Source organism: Myxocyprinus asiaticus, chromosome 2 (assembly GCF_019703515.2).
Source record: "Myxocyprinus asiaticus isolate MX2 ecotype Aquarium Trade chromosome 2, UBuf_Myxa_2, whole genome shotgun sequence".
NCBI classification, from domain to species: domain Eukaryota; kingdom Metazoa; phylum Chordata; class Actinopteri; order Cypriniformes; family Catostomidae; genus Myxocyprinus; species Myxocyprinus asiaticus.
In genome coordinates, this window is record NC_059345.1 from 56,115,968 (window position 1) to 56,136,954 (window position 20,987).

Below are 20,987 nucleotides of genomic sequence, written 5' to 3' on the forward strand. Positions count from 1 at the left end.
CTCGTGAACCTTCTCCCAGTACAGGACACATTCAGAGCCCTCATTATTCCTACAGTGACAGGTTTCATTAAGATTGAAAGAAAGTGACTATTTTTCTACCGTTCAGATGGCAAGAGACTGGCCTTACATTTAATGGTTTATTTATTGCCTGTATGTCTGTGTGTGCTGCATGATTTTTTTATATATTTTTTTCTTCCTTGAGCAGACACACTGACCTTTATTCGGCTCAGGCAGGAGAGACTGCTACAGGGTCACACACAATTCTCAACGAGCCGTGTGTGTGTGCTCAGGAATTGGTATGGAGGTTCCTTAGTGTGACCCCAATGATCCGTTCTATTTCTGGTCTTCTTTCTCTCTCTCTCTCTCACACATACATACTGTCACAGCTTTTGTGAATACCCCAGAGGAAAATGTTATCTTTCAAACATTGCTCTTTCAAAGCTGATGAGACTGAAAGAAATAGTTCTCACAAATATTTTTTATAATTTACTCACCCTCCTGTATGAATTTCTTATGCAGAACACAAAAGTTGTTTCAATCAGGTTAGATCTTTATGAAAGTCTCCGTCATTGATTTAAAGGAATATTCCGGGTTCAATATAAGTTAAGCTCAATTAACAGCATTTGTGGCATAATGTTGATTTAAAAAAAAAAAAAAAAAAAAAAAAGTATTAATTTTGACCTGTCCCTCCTTTTCTTTAAAAAAAAAAAAATCTGGATTACAGTGAGGCACTTGGAAGTCAATGGGGCCAATCTCTAAATTAAATACATTAATTTACTCATTGCTTTAAAAGTATAGCCACAAGACATTAACAATAAGCCTGTTAACATGATTTAAGTGTGATAAAATCGCTTATATTGTTACCATGACAATGTAATGTCAACAAACCCTAAGCCCTAAAATGAATGTAAAAATGACGATTTAATTGACTTTATAGCTCAAATAATACATGAGTTTTAACAGAAGAATTAATATAAGTGCTTTTATTAATGTAAGTGCTTTTATTAAATGACAAGCTTCACATTTCTGCCTTTAAACCCTCCAAAAATTGGCCCCATTTACTTTCACTGCAAGTGCCTCACTGTAACATTGATTTTTGCTCTTTTAAAGAAAATGAAGGATGAGTCAAAATAATTTTTTGTGGTAATCAACATTATGCCACAAATGCTGTAGATTGAGCCTAACACGTATTGAACCAGGAATATTCCTTATTCCTCAGATTATTCTGGGAAGAGACAAGCACTAACATGTTAATAAAAGGGGGTTACATCTGGGCCACTTTATCATTTTTTATATAAAACACACACACATTCTCATGTGTGCACACAAAACTCTTTTTTTACAATGCTACAAGGGCAACTGTGAGGAGACATCCCTTGTGAGAAAAACTGAGAAAATGTATTAGCCAGCGTTCTAAACTCTTCTGTGTCCTCTATGTGTGCGCGTCTCATATCTCTTGCTCAGTGCTCTGGCTGTAGAGAAGGGTGTTATCCCCGAGCACCACTTTGGGAAATAACAGAATGTCTGGGCTGCCTAGGCGTGAATTCCTCGCAGACGTTTCCAATACAATTCTCCCACCCTGCTTTTTTTCTTTTCCTCACATCTCAGAATGTCTGAAAGCTCCTTGGGCGACAACAAACTCATCTCATTGTCTAAACAGATAAGATAGTATCAAATCAATATGGATTGTTTTTTCTCACTGGAAAGTGATCGAGACATGACCTCAATGCAATCGTCCCTTAAAGCGACAGTTGTTTTTCTAAATTTTTAATTTTGCTTTAATAAATATCTTAAAATGAACAACTGAATGAACCATTGAGCTTAGGCTTCCGTATTAAGTGCAATATTTTGACCTTGGCAATCCCACTACTAATTGTCTCAGACTAAAGGCAAAAACACACTCAACGCTAGTACCTGAACGGAGATGCAAGCGCTTGGCCACCATATTGCCAATGTGCAGTCCGGTTGAACATGCTTAAAGCGTGATCCTGCGTTATCGTGACGGGAACAAACCTCAAGGGGGTGATAGAATTACCTTCAAATGTCTGTGACATTAAACTGGATGTGCTGTTATTATTATCAGGTAAGTTGCTATAAATATATTGACTTTATCTTACCTAAAAGTATCATAAAATTGGTACATATATCTATCTCTATGTGGGCTACATTCCAATTGAAGCCATGTGTCAAACCTGGAACAATGCATATTGACGCAGATATTTGAATTCCCAGAAACATGAATGAGATTTGAGAGCTAAAGGGATGATATTAAGCAAATAATAAATTACTGTCAGTTCCTCACACAAAGCGATTGTATCCATGGATATAAACAGGGTTGGGAGGGTTACTTTTGAAATGTATTCCACTACAGATTACAGAATACATGCTGTAAAATGTCATTTGTAACGTATTCCATTAGATTACTCAAGGTCAGTAATGTATTCTAAATACTCTGGATTACTTCTTCAGCACTGGTAGATTTTTTCACTTGTTTTGACTATAAAAACTCTGCCAGTACAGTAAGACAAAATACACATTAAAAATACATTCTCTGAAAAACCTACATATCTTATGAAGTGTTGTTTCTAAAACAGGATAAATCAAATTGATCTTGTTTTAAGGATTTTTAGATATTTTTACAGGAAAACAATACAAAAATTATAATCAAGAATACAATTTTTGCCCTAATATCAAAGGTCTTACTAGAAAAATTCCAACGTGAATTTTCTTGATAAAAAAATATGATTGTGCCTGGTAACATGTGCATGTAAAATGACTAGAAATAGCATTTTAGCTTAGCGTAATGCTGACAATTTACACAAGGTTTATTTCTATTTCTTCAGCTCCAAACTTACTTCAAACATGCTTCTCTGTCTGCTCGTATGAATGTAACACATCATAAGAAAGTGTTTCACCGCTGTTCAAATGCACTTCGGATCGCATCATTTATATGTATAAATGTTTTCCATCAGAAAGGACTAAATATTAAATGAAACAAATGACAATAAAATGCAAAGTAATCTCTTCAGTAATCAAAATACTTTTTCTAATTACCAGTGATTTAAATTGTAACTGTAGTGGAATACAGTTACTTATATTTTGTATTTTAAATACGTAATCCCATTACATGTATTTTGTTACTCCCCAACCCTGGATATAAAACACTTGGAATATAACACACAAGCTGTATGGACTACTTTTATGGTGCTTGTGTCATTTTTGGAGCTTGAAAACTCCAGACCCCCTTCACTTTCAAACTTACAATGTATGGAAAATAGCAGTGTGTATTCTTTAAAGGGGTCATGACATACTCTTTTTTTTTTTTTTTATTGTCTTCCCTGAGGTCCACTTATAATGTTAGTAAAGTTTTTTTGTTTTGTTTTTTTTTTTGCACCAAAACAGTCACAATTTAGTAATATATGATAATTTTTCACCATGTCTCTAGCTCTGTGTCTGAAACTCTCATTGTGCAGCCCCTCGAATACAGCCATATTTGAAACTCAGTCGGAAGAGAATGAACCAGCTCCACAACAATATAAAACTACATTTCAGGGTTTACACATAACGCACATCTAACACATTGCATCTGAATATAAATAATGTTCACTCAAGCACAGCAGCATCATAACTATCAAACAGTCATGACATATGAAATATTCGTGAATGAATCTGTTCACTTACTGTTTTGTGATCGGGTCCAATATTGTTTTTAACTGCCCCATCCTTCAATTGCAGTTCCTTTGCAAAGCTTGAATCATACTGTGACTGGTTCATAAGCAATCCACGCTGATATGAGTCGGAAGCACATACAATCCACGCTGAAATGTTCTGAATACGCAAACGTAATACAATCAGTTGTGATTTTGGGTGCTTCAACAGGCCAAAGCAGTAATGCTGGTTTTCAAAGGTGCGATATCTCACATCTTCTGTGTGGCGGGGAGTGAAATTTTTGGCACAGCAACAGCATGCGTTTCTCCCAATCAGTAACAGCAGCAGAATGAGATCCATTTTTAAAACTTATGCTTGTACCAGTCTTAAAACGTGGCACACATCGCCGGAAATGCATCGAAATGACCAAAGACGTCCATATAGTGCATGTTTACAAAAGTCTAACAATTAAAAATAGCACTTATGGGTGCAGAAACTGTACTGGACACCTTCAAAACAGCAAGACAGTGCAGCTGAATGAAACAGAATAGGGGTCTCCTTTTTAGAGTTATAATATGATATTGAGTCTTTTAAAAATGGTGCGAGATACATGGTAATGGTCAAACAAGGTGTCCTTTGGAAGTCCCCTTTGGTGTAGATAAATCTCCCATGACAGGCTCAACTCTCTCCTCTTCACTTGGGTAACTAAGCAACAACGGAGGAGGCAGGGTGCAATAACGAAAAATAGGCATTGATGTCTTGCTGAAGAAGCAGTGATATGCAAATGTATTTAGTCCTTGTGACCTCACAAGTTTCACAAATTCCAAATGAGCCATTTTTGCAGCTAGGTTTAAATAAATGCTCTTTTTCTATAAAGGAGGACGTTTTCAGCTCTGAAGCTTACTTTATGTTTTTATAGTACAATGACCTCTTATATGTCAAAAGATCAAGGAAAATTAGATACCATATGTCATGACCCCTTTAAAACATTTCCTTTTGTGTTCCATAGAAAAAGTCAATGCAATGATATGAGGGTGAATAAAAGATTTTTCATTATTGTGTGTCTTTCCCTTTTAAGAAAAGTTTGTGCTATCAAGCAGAATGTTATAAACAGCTTAATTGACTGCCTCCTTCACTAGCACTTTGAAGGATGAGCTCAGCTGCTGTAGTAATTATAAAACAACTCCCCTGCTTACCATCCACTCTGGTGCTGTTTACAAACCCATATACCGATCATTATCCTTATTGTCACTTGCTTTGTGTATCATACAGCCCACTGCAGATTGATGATTGATTGTACTTCTTAAACTGAACGAGTAAAACATGTCGACACTTCAGTGAAGTGACTTCACTATTCCTGAAGGCTTGTTTTACTGGGCCTTAAATATTAAGAACCAACGCTGTTATTGTTGTTGATTTTCTCAGTGAACTACTTGTCAAGGGAGTTTCATTTGGTATTGTCTGCGTGAACATTTGCATGTTTGTGTGCAAGCATACATGTGGCCTTTATCAATAATGCAGAAATTGAGAGAGCTTGCTAATAACAGGAAATGAGTTCTGTGCACAGCAGGACTTTCTTCTGTGACATTTATAGGCGTCCGGATCTGCACAGATGCCCTGACCACCCACCAGCCCAACGAGTGGCTCTAATGACGCCCCCCACTGCCACACACACTCAGGATATGCAATGCAACATACACCTGTTTGAGGGGAAAACGTGTGTGTAGTAGTTTAGTGTGCATATGTGGGTGCATACAGGTAATTTCTATGTTCTTATGTTTGATTGCGTTTGATGCTAGTGTGCATGAGAACCTTTAAAAATATGCAAAGTCTCTGCGTCCGTGTTTAATACTTCATTAGCTCCATTTCTCCTCAGTGGCACTTCTCTGGGCCCCTTTTGCTTACCCCCTTCTGTGCACCCACAGTGGTACCTCCAAATGTCTGACTCTTGTCTTTTCCCCTGACACCTGGGCTTCTCATTAATGCCAGTGCGACAGGGAGAGAGGCTGGAATGAAGAGGAATGGTTGAATTAATAAATTATGCACAATCTACTATTAGATAGAAAAAGAAAAAGAGGAAGGGATAGAGAACTGAGAGAAGGGAGGAAGAGAAGTACTGATGGATAAAGAGACAGTGAGACAAAGTGTGTGGGGTGGGGGGGTGGTACTGCTCTCTTCAGACCATATTTCATTCTATTCTGCTCCAGTCTTGATTCATAATTTAGCTCTGGTTATTAAGAATACTATCCGGTTACTTATGAAGTATGTGCTCCATTATTATAAAACTTCTTGAGAACTTTTTAAAGCTTGTTAGATTTTCAAAATATTTTAGAGTATCTATTAATTTAGCATTTGCATTTACAATTTGGAGGCCTTAAAATTAAATGTAGCAAAAGAAAAAACAATTATAAACCAGAATTAGTTTTATCTCAGAAACAATGCACAAATTTGAGAAGTATACATATTTTCCCAGAAAATATGTAGAACACCAAGGTGAAATTATAATAATAATAATAATAATAAAAATGCTAAAAATGTGTCTGAAATAAAAAAATTTTTTATTTTTTTTATATAAAAGGAGGATATATTTTCGTAAAGATTTTTTTATTATATAGGTGAAAATTGTGTTAAAACAAATGCTAGAATTGTTCATAAACTCTATTTAAAAAAAATTGGTTTCTTCTGCTGACACCAAGTGGTTAAAGAGTGGTATTACAGGAACACATAATGCCCATTTTTGTCATTACAGAAATATAAAGGCCTATAAATCAGTCACGTGCCGTGGGCTTTGAGATTCAAATATTTTTAATACACATTATTAAACGCTGTGCCCAAAACACATTAAACGGGTGAGTGTAATGTCGCTGAAATGTTATAGACATAATTGTTTCCATTGACTGGTGGGTTCTAAGGCACCAATTTACAGGTGCATCTCAATAAATTAGAATGTTGTGGAAAAGTTCATTTATTTCAGTAATTCAACTCAAATTGTGAAACTTGTGTATTAAATAAATTCAATGCACACAGACTGAAGTAGTTTAAGTCTTTGGTTCTTTTAATTGTGATGATTTTGGCTCACATTTAACAAAAACCCACCAATTCACTATCTCAAAAAATTAGAATATGGTGACATGCCAATCAGCTAATCGACTCAAAACACCTGCAAAGGTTTCCTGAGCCTTCAAAATGGTCTCTCAGTTTGGTTCACTAGGCTACACAATCATGGGGAAGACTGCTGATCTGACAGTTGTCCAGAAGACAATCATTGACACCCTTCACAAGGAGGGTAAGCCACAAACATTCATTACCAAAGAAGCTGGCTGTTCACAGAGTGCTGTATCCAAGCACGTTAACAGAAAGTTGAGTGGAAGGAAAAAGTGTGGAAGAAAAAGATGCACAACCAACCGAGAGAACCGCAGCCTTATGATTGTCAAGCAAAATCGATTCAAGAATTTGGGTGAACTTCACAAGGAATGGACTGATGCTGGGGTCAAGGCATCAAGAGCCACCACACACAGACATGTCAAGGAATTTTTACAGTTGTCGTATTCCTCTTGTTAAGCCACTCCTGAACCACAGACAATGTCAGAGGCGTCTTACCTGGGCTAAGGAGAAGAAGAACTGGACTGTTGCCCAGTGGTCCAAAGTCCTCTTTTCAGATGAGAGCAAGTTTTGTATTTCATTTGGAAACCAAGGTCCTAGAGTCTGGAGGAAGGGTGGAGAAGCTCATAGCCCAAGTTGCTTGAAGTCCAGTGTTAAGTTTCCACAGTCTGTGATGATTTGGGGTGCAATGTCATCTGCTGGTGTTGGTCCATTGTGTTTTTTGAAAACCAAAGTCACTGCACCCGTTTACCAAGAACTTTTGGAGCACTTCATGCTTCCTTCTGCTGACCAGCTTTTTAAAGATGCTGATTTCATTTTCCAGCAGGATTTGGCACCTGCCCACACTGCCAAAAGCACCAAAAGTTGGTTAAATGACCATGGTGTTGGTGTGCTTGACTGGCCAGCAAACTCACCAGACCTGAACCCCATAGAGAATCTATGGGGTATTGTCAAGAGGAAAATGAGAAACAAGAGACCAAAAAATGCAGATGAGCTGAAGGCCACTGTCAAAGAAACCTGGGCTTCCATACCACCTAAGCAGTGCCACAAACTGATCACCTCCATGCCACGCCGAATTGAGGCAGTAATTAAAGCAAAAGGAGCCTCTACCAAGTATTGAGTACATATACAGTAAATGAACATACTTTCCAGAAGGCCAACAATTCACTAAAAATGTTTTTTTTATTGGTCTTATGATGTATTCTAATTTGTTGAGATAGTGAATTGGTGGGTTTTTGTTAAATGTGAGCCAAAATCATCACAATTAAAAGAACCAAAGACTTAAACTACTTCAGTCTGTGTGCATTGAATTTATTTAATACACGAGTTTCACAATTTGAGTTGAATTACTGAAATAAATTAACTTTTCCACGACATTCTAATTTATTGAGATGCACCTGTATGTCACAGTGGCAAACTTCATGACCATATTTTTTTTAATTCAGGACAGTAATATTGCTCATATCACACAAATAAAAGATTGTCATATATTGAGCCGAGCATGTTTATGTCCATTAAATCATACAATGAACCATAGTGCCAGAAGAGCTTGTTTTGACATACAACAAAAAGAAAAGATTACAAGTTACTAGTTTCACTATGTCATTCTTCCCACAGTTCAGAAACACTGGAATGGACAGCAGCAATTAACTAATCTGACCACCAAAAACAACAATCTTAACCTGAATACACAAGGCAAATGTAACGTAAACACGGCAGTCATCCCTTAATGTATTTTTTTAAACAGACACTGCGCCCTAACGTTAGAACCAAGGATCTCTATATTTAACTAGATTGCTCATAGAATTCTAAACTGCCAACAGTAGGTGAAGCCACCGGAAGTGCTCTGGCGGCCACCTTGCTATTCCCTATCAACAGAGGGCATCGACCATCAACATACGAAACTCTCAAGATGACCCGATGTGCTGCGTTTAACTGCAAAACAACGTTCACTAAAGGATGTGGCAAAAGTGCCCGCAGGTTGTAATTTATACAGACTATGTACCTATTAAGCACAAATGAGTCGTTATCCCCATGTAGAGTGGGGATAACGATCATAATCTTTAATAATCAACAGTAAAAATACAACATCAAAGTGTATAAATTAACCCTTTTTTAAAGCAAAAGTATCCAATAGTGACATCTGCAGATTGTAACAGGAATCAACATTTCTCTGCCTTCATAGAGTTTAAAAAAACGTATAATCACTGAGATCAGTGATTGTTAATAAAAACAACTAGCTTTGTGTTGATACTGTAACTAGAAAGTACCTCTTCAGAATAAATCCAGAAGAGCCAAATATATACACACAAGTTCATATGCAGTATGTAGTATATACATGAATTTACCTTTACTTAATGGAATTATCCCATGCATTTGCATTCATTTATACATTTCTGGAATATGTACTTACCGGCTAGTGAACATTTAATCATTGGCCAATCAATACCTCAATATTTCCACAATTCCCTGATCTATTAAATCATAATCAGAAAAAGGTTTATTGACATTTATGCACACTCAAGGAAATCATACATATATATTTGTTCAATAACAGAAGCTTCCAAGTACCCACAAAAATGTATTATTAAACTGAACAATACAATTCAATTCGAAAATATGTGGGGACAAATCTGCTAATGGATTTAACAACAATCCCACAGCAAGGCAATTTAAGTCAGCTTTCAAAAGAATGGTAGCAAGACATGTCATCAGAACTAGTGGCAACTGTTCTCCACTGGATAGCACAGTGGTACTGGAGGAAACACCTTCAGATATGCTGGCATTTCGGCAAAGTATATATATATATATATATATATATATATATATATATATATATATAACAATATGTAACACAGATAAAAAAATTAAAAAAAAGAGAGATGAGAAGTATATTATACATGCATTAAAAGGGATAGTTCACCCAAAATGTAAATTCAGTCATCATTTACTCAACCTCATGTCTTTCCAAACCTGTATGACTTTTTCTGTGGAACACAAAAGATATTTTAAAGAATGTTTTTGTCCATATAATGAAAGTCAATGGTGACCAAAATGGTTTTGCTCACCATTTACTTTTAAAAAAAATATGGAATACAAAATACCTTCTTTTGGGTTCTGCAAAAGAAAGTCACATGGATTTGGAAGGACATGAGGTTAAGTAAATTATGGCATAATTTAAATTTTTTGGGTAAACATTTCTATTGACATTAACAGTTATAACTATCAGAAACACAGTAATTTTATTAGACTATTGTTATACTGCATGTTGCAAAAGTATCTACATTGCAAATAAAAACAGATAGTATAATCTTTTTTACTCAGCTATTGCTGTCTATTCTCTTACCTGTTAAAATAGTTCTTCAGTGAAGCCAGGCTGTCTCCTCATACAGCTTTTTCCTCCTGTTGCAAACCAATTCTGGTTTTATCTAACATTCAATGGGATAATTATTGAAATCCAAACTGCAGACTTACTTTGTTTAACTTCTACAATATCCATGTGCTCCTCGTGAATTCCAATTGACCACTTTAGAAATTATGCCAACAGGTTGTGCCGTGTTCAGGCCTGCACTGCAAAAAGTACATCACACTCAGAGAATTAATGCAAGCCCATTCAGTTGTTTTCATCAGTTGTATCACCGGTGTTGATCTGTAAGTAAATATCAGGTGTTGATCTGTAAGTAGATATCCAACTTGCCCAAAAATCTAACTTGGTGAGCTATATGTTTATTTTCCTAAGCTAACATTAGCTACATAGCTAATATTAATTTAGCCTAAGATAATAACCACAATGAATGTTCAACGTAAACAAAAGTTACAACGCATAATTATGTATTCAGAAACACTTTAAAGCCTGCAAAACATATTTTTTGAAAATGTCTACTGATATCTTACCTCAGGTTCTTAAACTTGTTTCTATTTAAGGTAACACATGCGCCACTGAAGGTAATGCTGCTGCGATAAAGAGTAACAAAACACACTCTTACTTTCAATAAGCAGGAATAAAAATGAGAGTCCAAATAAATAACTAATTACATGTATAGGAAGATTTCATTGTGATGCTGTATATGCAGACTTCAATTTTTTTTTTTAAAGTGACTGGATGGGTAATAATTACTCACCAAAAACAGATGATTTCCCATTAAGACCCATAGGGAATACAGAATGTTAGGGAATACAAAGATGGCGGCGCAGTAGCTTCACTGTTGTGACGTCATGAGCAATCCAGTTCTATATTATAGATCAGTGGTTAGAACTATAAAACAGAATAACACAAGAAGGACATGATTGCCAGATCACCACTTCATAGTCTCAGACTAACCAGAAACACTGACCTAGTATCATTGACCTAGTGTCAATAACACAGATTTTTTTATAAACATATTAACTTACCTTTACTTGAACACAAAATCCATGCGTCTCTCCTTGCGAATGAACATCTCCGTCACTTTGTTGTAAAAGTCACCCGCTTGTTTAAGTTTCGATAGCCTCTCTTTCTCGATTTTTAATTGAAATTAACTTTGCCAGATCCACGTAGGTCGTCAATGCTTACACCATACTATATCCATTTTAGCACTTAATAACACATTAGTTACGTGAACTTTAACGTGTTGACGCAAAACAAAAATCTAGCCTATCAGATAGCATGACTAAAGAAAGGAGCTTCTGATTGGCTTACTTATTTAGGTAAGCATGCTTAACTTGGCCATTTGTAGTAGCAGGCGTGATTCAGTTTAAATGAACGTATAATGTTGAATGAAATGGCAGTAAACAATGCTTTGAATCTTAGTCAGAGAAAGCATAACATAAAGTGCTTATACTTGAGGGTGGCACCAAAGCGAATAAATGGATAACTGTGCTGCTCAACTGAGATGAAAGATGACGAATTTGAATGAAAACAGTAGTTTATATTAACAATTGTATTTAAATATTTCATAGTGTTATTTTTCTTTTCACTCTCCTGTTAGGTAAGCACTGCTTACCCTGTTGCTACATATATACACTGGCGGACAAAAGTTTGAAATAGTGTACAGATTTTGCTTTTTCGGAAGGAAATTGGTACTTTAATTCACCAAAGTGGCATTCAACTGATCACCAAGTATAGTCAGGACATTACTGATGTAAAAACAACACCATCACTATTTGATCAAATCTAGACAGGCCCCATTTCCAACAGCCATCACTCCAACACCTTATCCTTGAGTAATCATGCTAAATTGCTAATTTGGTACTAGAAAATCACTTGCCATTATATCAAACACAGTTGAAAGCTATTTGGTTTGTTAAATGAAGCTTAACATTGTCTTTGTGTTTGTTTTTGAGTTGCCACAGTATACAATAGACTGGCATGTCTTAAGGTCAACATTAGGTCAAAAATGGCAAAAAAGAAACAGCTTTCTTTAGAAACTCGTCAGTCAATCATTGTTTTGAGGAATGAAGGCTATACAATGCTTGAAATTGCCAAAACTGCAAAAATGTACAAATGTATACTACAGTCTTCAAAGACAAAGGACAACTGTCTCTAACAAGGAGAGAAAGAGATGTGGAAGGCCAGATGTACAACTAAACAAGAGGATAAGTACATCAGAGTCTCTAGTTTGAGAAATAGGCGCCTCACATGTCCTCAGCTGACAGCTTCATTGAATTCTACCCGCTCAACACCAGTTTCATGTACACCAGTAAAGAGAAGACTCAGGGGTGCAGTCCTTATGGGAAGAATTGCAAAGAAAAAGCCACTTTTGAAACAGAAAAACAAAAATAAATGGTTAGAGTGGGCAAAGAAACACAGACATTGGACAACAGATAATTGGAAAAGAGTGTTATGGATCTTAACCCCATTGAGCTTTTGTGGGATCAGCTAGACTGTAAGGTGCGTGAGAAGTGCCCCACAAGACAGCCACATCTATGGCAAGTGTATGGAATATTTTTATTTAATCATTCAGTTAATCAATCAAATCAATCCATTTTTGATAATTGAATTTATATGTATGCAATATGCAATGATCTAAAAATGACAATATGTAATCAATGTACTATGAATAACTGCATTATGAATGTTATTCAATATGTTAGATATTGAATCATTCATTTATTGATTTAATTATCATTTACTCAGTTTAATAATCAAAGTGCAAAGAGAGATGTGTGTGGAGGATACTAAAAGGATAATTTAATGAGCAGAGCTTGTGTCCAAAAAAAAAAAAAGAAAAAAAAAGGCAGACGATATATGTGTGTTAATTAGTGCTAGAAATTACATGAAAAACATGTAGGTGGACAGCCTTTATTTGTTAAACTATATGACTCTGAAGGTGAATATTAAAAGGATGACTTAATGTCAGAGACAGGAACTGCCTGGTGTCCAAAAAAGGCAGAGGATCCATGTGCGTTAATTAGTGCTAGAAACGAGATGAAACAAATGTATGTGGGTGTGCACACATTTCCCATCTTATAGGAATGTATGTAACCAATGATTGTAATAAGGGAAATAATTTAATATATGTAAAGCCGAGGAGGGCGGGGCCGGGCTGGAATGACGCACGCCCGGTCCCCAATCAGCCTGATGGGGCTCGCGAGGGATAAAGGCGGCCGGGGACGACAGTTCGAGAGAGAGAGAATTACAGGCAGCTGTACTGTGTTTATGGTTGTGTGTTTTTGTTTAAGTTGTTTATTAAATTAGAGTTGTCAAGACGGTTCTCTTGGAAGGGTACCACATAAGGGAGGAGGATGTCTTCCCTGTAACGCACAGCACTGAGATTGCCTGTAATGAAAACAAGCTCAGTCTGATGATGCTGTGACACACTGCCCCAGACCATGACGGACCCTCCACCTCCAAATCGATCCAGCTCCAGAGTACAGGCCTCGGTGTAACGCTCATTCCTTCAATGATAAACACGAGTCTGACCATCACCCCTGGTGAGACAAAACCAGTCAGTTCGTCAGTGAAGACCACTTTTTGCCAGTCCTGTCTGGTCCAATGAAGGTGGATTTGTGCCCATAGGTGACATTATTGCCGTTGATGTCTGGTAAAGACCTGCCTTATAACAGGTCTACATGCCATCAGTCCAGCTTCTCTCAGCCTATTGCGGACAGTCTGAGCACTGATGGAGGGATTGTGCGTTCCTGGTGTAACTCGGGCAGTTGTTGTTGCCATCCTGTACCTGTCCTGCAGGTGTGATATTCGGATGTACAGATCCTGTGCAGGTGCTGTTACACGTGGTCTGCCACTGCAAGGACGATCAGCTGTCCTTCCTGTCTCCCTGTAGCGCTGTCTTAGGTGTCTCATAGTACGGACATTGCAATTTATTGCCCTGGCCACATCTGCAGTCCTCATGCCTCTATGCAGCATGCCTAAGGCACGTTCACGCAGATGAGCAGGGACCCTGGGCATCTTTCTATTGGTGTTTTTCAGAGTCAGTAGAAAGGTCTCTTTAGTGTCCTAAGTTATAATAACTGTGACCTTAATTGCCTACCCTCTGTAAGCTGTTAGTGTCTTAACGACCATTCCACAGGTGCACGTTCATTAATTGTTTATGGTTCATTGAACAAGCATGGAAAACTTTGTTTAAACCCTTCACAATAAAGATCAGTAAAGTTATTTGGATTTTTACAAAATTATCTTTAAAATACAGTGTCCTGAAAAAGGGAAGTTTATATGTATATAGGGATTAAACAATTAGTCAAAATTATCAATAAAATTTTTTTTGAAAAACATTTTCATTGTCAAATAGTCGTTCCATCTCATTTAACTTTACATGAGATCGTTTTCAATAGAAACATCTAAAACGCCTTTAAAACAAGGTTTATTTGCTCGAGGAGCCATACTGCAAAAGATGAAAAAAAAAAAAAAAAAAAAGAAATCTGAGAATGTTGAATACAATCTTGAATATTTTGTCTTACTGCACTGGCAGCAGTATAAACAAGTGAAAAATACACTTACAATTCAAGTCTATAAAATATTTTACATGTTGCATTTCAGGTGTGTCTTGTTTTAAGGATTTTTAATGGAAAACAAGACAAAAACATGCAATAAGAATAGTATTTTTCATTTTATTTATTTATTATTATTTTTTGGAGTGATTTTTTTTTCTCAATTATATGTAATACAAATCCTCAAGTATTTTTCCTGTAATTTTTTCCTGTAAAGTGAAGGTCATTTAGAGGTATTTTTAAAATATGCTTTCGTCTTCTTTTCTTTATTTTTAGTAAGCACGTGTTTAATACAACCTCCTAATTCGAGACACAAGCTGAATATATATACTGTATATATAAGTGCTGTCAGTCGATTACAATTTTTTATTGCGATTTATTGCATAATTTTTTGTAGTTAATCGCAATTAATCGCAGATTTTGAAAGTGCTTAAGTTTCAGTGATGTCACTTTTTCCCCACAGCCGACATATTTGTGACCATCAGTGGGAGAAAGTAATGGCGGTCAGTGGAAAAACACCTGTAAAGCAATATCAAGAAAAACATCAAAAATAACTTTTGATCCATGCCAAGTCACATGAAAGGTGTATATATATAAGGTCTCAAGTCAGTGCAAATATTGCCAAATTTGACTTTCGCAGACATTATAATATATTGTTTCCAAGATTTACCTCCGTACGCCGGCGACTATGATGTGTGACCGGCGAGTGCACACGCCTACGGTACATCACCATCAGTGGCACAACTACACATTTGTTGAGAGGTATGCAACATCAATTCTGGTGCCCCCAATACATTTTTTTTTTTTTTTTTAAATCAAGAATTCAGTAAAAAAAAAGTTACAACCTAATGTAAGTTATTTAATTTGAAATTTTATATTTATAATTTTTATACAAATAGGCATGTATATAGCACTGAAACCATTTAATTATATTAAAAAAAATTTATTAACTAAATGTATCTGCATCGTTATTTTCCATCGAAATAGAGAAAGAAAGAAAATAAAGAAGAGGCTTAATTGTTTAGCATGATTGATTCTGACGCAAGCTTCTCTGTCACACATTTCTTTGCCCAATTTTTGGGATGTAGTAAAAAATGTATCCAGGTTTTGTTTAATAATTCCTGGGGTAATTTACTCCCACCACATCCAATGGGTTCTCACATCGTGTTTGACAGCGAGATAAAAACAGGCGAAGGTAGGAAAGCGCAGCAACATTAGTTATGGTTGGTAAGAGGAGCCCAAGTATAGGCTGGACAATAAAAAAAAAAAAAAATGCATATTTGAACCCATTTAAAATGCTAAGAAAATTTTAAGTTAAGTGAAATGAAATCAAATAAAAGTTAAATCAAATTAATTCTTTCATTATTGTTTAAAATTGTGATTTTGCTTATTTGTATTTAAGGATATTTAAAAAATATGATTTTGGCGCCCCCTCTTGTGTGAAGCCCCTATGCGTTAAATATGTTGCATACCCCATTTTTGCACCCCTGATCACCGTAGACATCTCTCATTCAGAAGTTACACATTTTTGTGTTGTTTTCTGCTCTGATTTGGACACAATATTACAAAACGTCTGTGATAATCTCGTCTGTATGAATGTAAGAGCTGCTTTTAACTCATGAAGAATACACAGAAAGTAACCAAGGCATATTAGTGAATATGACTAATATGTTTACAGTGTAGTCTGGTGGTGTGAATAAAGCCTGTTCTTTTTAATTTTATGATGTGTTGTTTATTGACTAACTTATAAGCATAAACACATTAAATGTGTAGGACTATATTGACATTTATAGTGCTTTTTTACTTATTACAATGTGTTACATTTATGTACCTTTATACAGTCTGGGTGTTATGAATAACATCGTCCTATAGCCTATGTGCATTTCCAGTTTAATTGTATCTGACTGATAATTTTATAAATATAATTGACGTGTACAGATAACGAATATGTCTGAATAAATGAGCAAAGAGCCACAAGTGTTTTTATCTGTGCTCTCTCCCTTCATCGCTGCTTAACTTTGGAGAAATGAAGCTGTGCCACTTAAAAGATAAAACTTCCTTGAAAGAAAACTAAAATTTTGGCTCTGGCAAGTAAACGGCAGTATCACTTTATCAAGATTTATAAATAGAAACATCTCACAGCTCAGCACATTAATGGCGGCATGGCCATACAGTGACGTCATATGAAACAGGTCAATATATGACCAAAGTTCAGCCATGCAGCTTTATGTGGCGCAAGCTAAAAGGTTCTTTGACTTGTATCTGGTAGCCAATCGGCTTGCTCACATGTGACATGTTAAGCCAATCGGCTCGCATGGCGTAAGCTGATTGGTTCTCTGACTTGTTATCTGGTAGCCAGTCATCTTGAGTCTCGCTCCTTGCATTTTATTTAAATGGCTCAATTTTGCAGTTAAGCTGGTTTCTCTGAAGGGCACTGTGAGTTTTTCTCTAAAACCACCTCCACCCCAGCTTCTACCTGCCTAGATCTGCTACACAGGGATTGTTTATGTCTATGTGTGCAGCAGCATGTCTTGCGTTTTGATTTATTGTGCAGAAGCAGCATGTCCACATGATAACTCCGTATGTATGTGTTTTTCTAGCAGTAGTAAGTCTTCGTACTTGCTCTGCAGCAGCAGCAGCAGCAGCGTAGTAGATCTAGTCCGCCAAGACCAATGTCATATCAATATGTCATACTCCCATTCACATGCTAAATATTTCAGAGTTGGCATGACTGAAATATACTTCTTTTCCTGAAACTTGATTCATTGATATTTTCATAATAAAACCTAACAATTCAAGATGCACTTTGTTCAGTTTCTGGGCAACTGGCTGGAGGATGGAGGAGCGAGGAAACGAAGATGCACAATTTAAGAAATGATAAGCACCCCAGATAACGGACACGGAAGCGCTGTTGTGTGTGTGCAGAGATCTTCTATACTGAGATAACAACTGCACGTCCTGATTTTGCCAAGTGGTTGTTGTCCTGAGACCAACATTTTGTATGATAGCTCTGGGACAACAACTGCCTCAGCCAATCAATGTTTGTGATGTCATCACCAAGAGCCCTGCTCCCCTGCCGATTCCTTTAAAAAAAAAAAAAAAAAAAAACGGCTCTGCAAAAACACGCAAGTTACAAGGTGAGACCAACATCAAAGTTTTCATCTTTTCTTATTAATTTACACAACTCTGCTACTACTACTTTATTATAATGATGATAATAAAATGCATATTTGCTTTTTAGATTAGTATTTTTCCACCATGGTATAAGGAAACATTAGTTTGCATAGGTGAGTTAAGAGTTAACCAGGTTGATAACAGCCAAAACTGATAAGCATTGCTAACTTTCTGGCTCAAACTGAAAAAATCTAAAGTAATATTTAGATGAAAATATTTTTATAGGGTGCCTAGATGAAAAAAAAAAAAAAAACAAACAAAAAAAACAAAACAAACCTAAAACTTAGCTAGCCAGCAAACATGAGCAAGCTAGCAAGCCACCAAGCCAATACTAACCAAACTTTCAATATAAGCAAGTAGCGATTAAGTGTGCAATGGATCACCCAAAACCGCGATAGCATCCGAACTCACAGTTCGGATCCTATCACGGTTTTGAGTCACGGATCGGACCATTTTTTCGGATCCTCAAAAAAAGAAAAAAGAAAAAAAAAAAAAAAAGAGGCAAATATAACTTTGCTTTCCATTTATTCTGTAAAATACTTAAAGAAAGGAACTTTTGCCCATGGTCTTAAATAAAAACAACATTCAACATATTTATGTTATAACATTTATATAAAATCTTAAAATATCTGAAATATTCAAGCAAAGCAGACCTGAGCTTATAACTCAAATTCTTTTTAAAAAAGAGAAGGATGTCTACATTGTCTGGGGAAAGGGTACATCTATTTAGTAAATATGTTTACATTACTGATATTTTAAATTAACTTATTACTTAAAAACAAAATTCTATAATAGGCTATAGGTATGATATTTCATCCCTAAGCATTTTGTCATTTTCCCTTTGATAAAGCCTTCCTCTGACAATGAGGTAATCACGCTAAAACAGAGTGTTGAACATTATGTTCAATTAATAGGAAGAAAATACTGATATAGTGCTGCATCTCAAATGATTCCTTAGGGCCTTTTCTAATCGTGTATGGCAATTGTATGTGGCACCAACCGTTGACCTTTAACTTCCACCAATATGTGATGGTTTGATTGATTACAGTGACAATAAGTTGGTGTGCCTTGAGATTCTGGTTTGACTTTTGGTGTGCCTTGTGTCCAAAAGGGTTGGGCACCACTGGCATATGGTATGGTCATTTTTCTCATGAAAAAAAAGAAAAAGAAAAAGAAAAATAGGTGAAGCAATCTAGATCTTCTAAGACATGATACCAAAAGTTTATTTGTGTGTGTGTGTAAGAGAGAGAGAGAGCTTACACAGACACACTTACAGTGTTGCTGGGATGTCCTCCTCGGGTATCATGTTTGGCCAGTGCCATGCCAAACCCCTTGGCAATGTCTTCCGCCTCTCCCTCTGTTAAGGTGCTGAATATTGTCACCTTTGTCTTTGCCTTTCTAGGCTGCTGCAGCACATTGGGTGTAACATCTTTTTTGCCAACCTATGTACGAACAAGTACAGTTTCACAGATGCAAAGCATGAGAGCAGGCTTTCTAAATATGAATCATGTGCCATGCCTGTGAACAGCTATGAGGGGCAGAGTGGCTAACTGTGAGTGAGTGAGTGAGTGAGTGAGTGAGTGAGTGACATTGCCGTCACTCATAATTCAAGATGGGGTGCTTTGCATTTAAAAAACAGCAAAGACATTTATGCTTCTTACAGATTGGCAGTCTTGGAACTATTTTAATTTGCAATTAAATCTTATGCCTGTTTTTGTGTTTTATACTTAAATGTATGCATATAATAGAAATAAAAACCCTTATCAACATTCGGAACATGTTTGTGGACATGTTTTCTCCTTTGACCCTCCTCCTCAACTCTTCTTCATCTACCAGGTAAGTCTTTCCTTGCGCTGTTAGTCTTCCTAACACTTTGTACACTTTCCTTTTTTTCTCCTCCACTCCCTCATCTTCCCGATCTCTTTCTTCATTGTGTTGCTCGTGCTTCTCTTCCTCCTTGTCCTCCTCCTCCATCTCTTCCTCACTGCAACAGGCCATAGGTTTCCTTATGGCCTCCAACATGGCCATAACTGTCCCTTCTGTTCAAAAATATGTCAGAACTCATGTCAAGGTTACTCGTTTGCAATGTGGGACAGTCTACAAAAATGTAATTACTAGCTAAACCTTTCAATCAGTTAAAAGGGAATGTCACCCCTTTATTAGAACTCAGATACATGTATGTTCTTCCTATGCCCCAGGACAAATCAGTTAGTATTTGTGAACATGCATCAATCAATCCTAAATCTAGAAATCAAAGAGAATCCAAAAGCCCTGTTTGCACAGGAGTAGTAATACATTTAATAGAAAAGACCTCTGTGATTTTCACATGCTCATTTGCACAGGATAAGTTTTTACCGAGGTGTCCCAAGATTGAACTTGACACGCCCGTAGTTTTGACTGTCAGGGTGCATGATTAAACATATTGTTTCAGATAGCACCTCAAACTAATTTATAACAACAGCAAATGCACTGCATGATGCAAAAATGTTATCATGCAGAGTACTTCCCTATTTTTTACAATGATAAATCAAATTTATGACAATCCAGCAGGGTAAAACTGGATAACAATTAATTACAGTATGCACCTATTTTGGATAGAAATGCGTTTTCAACAAGGAACTGTAAGCCTATCGATCTCCACGCTGAAGTGAAGCAGATTGATTTGGTGTTTGGTGGTAGGGCATGTGGACGGGATGGGGGTGGAATATTATAAGTGTTAAAAGAATTTACATAGCCACGTACTAAAAGGATATTAATTTACCTCGTCAGAAACCTTGTCGTCCTCCATTAAAGTGTTCAAACTTTTCACTTGGATGTTATATGGCCCACACTTCCCACTGTGAATGATGGCCTCTTCTTTTGGAGACACATTAATGCCTTAACATCTACAAAGATGAAGAATAATTCATAGATGACAAATTTTTGCAAGCACATTAGGTTCTCAATAACAATGAAAATAAAAATGCCCATTTGACTTGAAAACACTGCAACAGCATGTTTATAAAAACATGGTGTGAGATAAGATGCTTCTCCTGTAACTACAAGCACATGATTTATATGACTGAATAATGTTTGATGAACATATCATAGAGCAGATCCCTTATTCGTGTATTTCAAAGCACAACAACTACGGTGCT

The 20,987-nt window shown here is 36.4% G+C and overlaps 1 protein-coding gene across 1 annotated transcript in view; it reads right to left on the bottom strand.

The window, feature by feature from the left end:
- Window positions 1-20,694, bottom strand: part of LOC127449879 (uncharacterized) — a 32,942-nt gene extending 12,248 nt beyond the window's left edge. The window contains exons 1-3 of the mRNA XM_051713500.1: window positions 20,612-20,694; window positions 19,609-19,889; window positions 19,125-19,292 (exon numbers count right to left, since the gene is read on the bottom strand). Of these exons, the coding sequence (XP_051569460.1) occupies window positions 19,125-19,292; window positions 19,609-19,878 (438 nt within the window). The 5' untranslated portion in view covers window positions 19,879-19,889; window positions 20,612-20,694. The remainder of the gene's footprint in view (window positions 1-19,124; window positions 19,293-19,608; window positions 19,890-20,611) is intronic.
- Window positions 20,695-20,987: the final 293 nt, after the last annotated feature.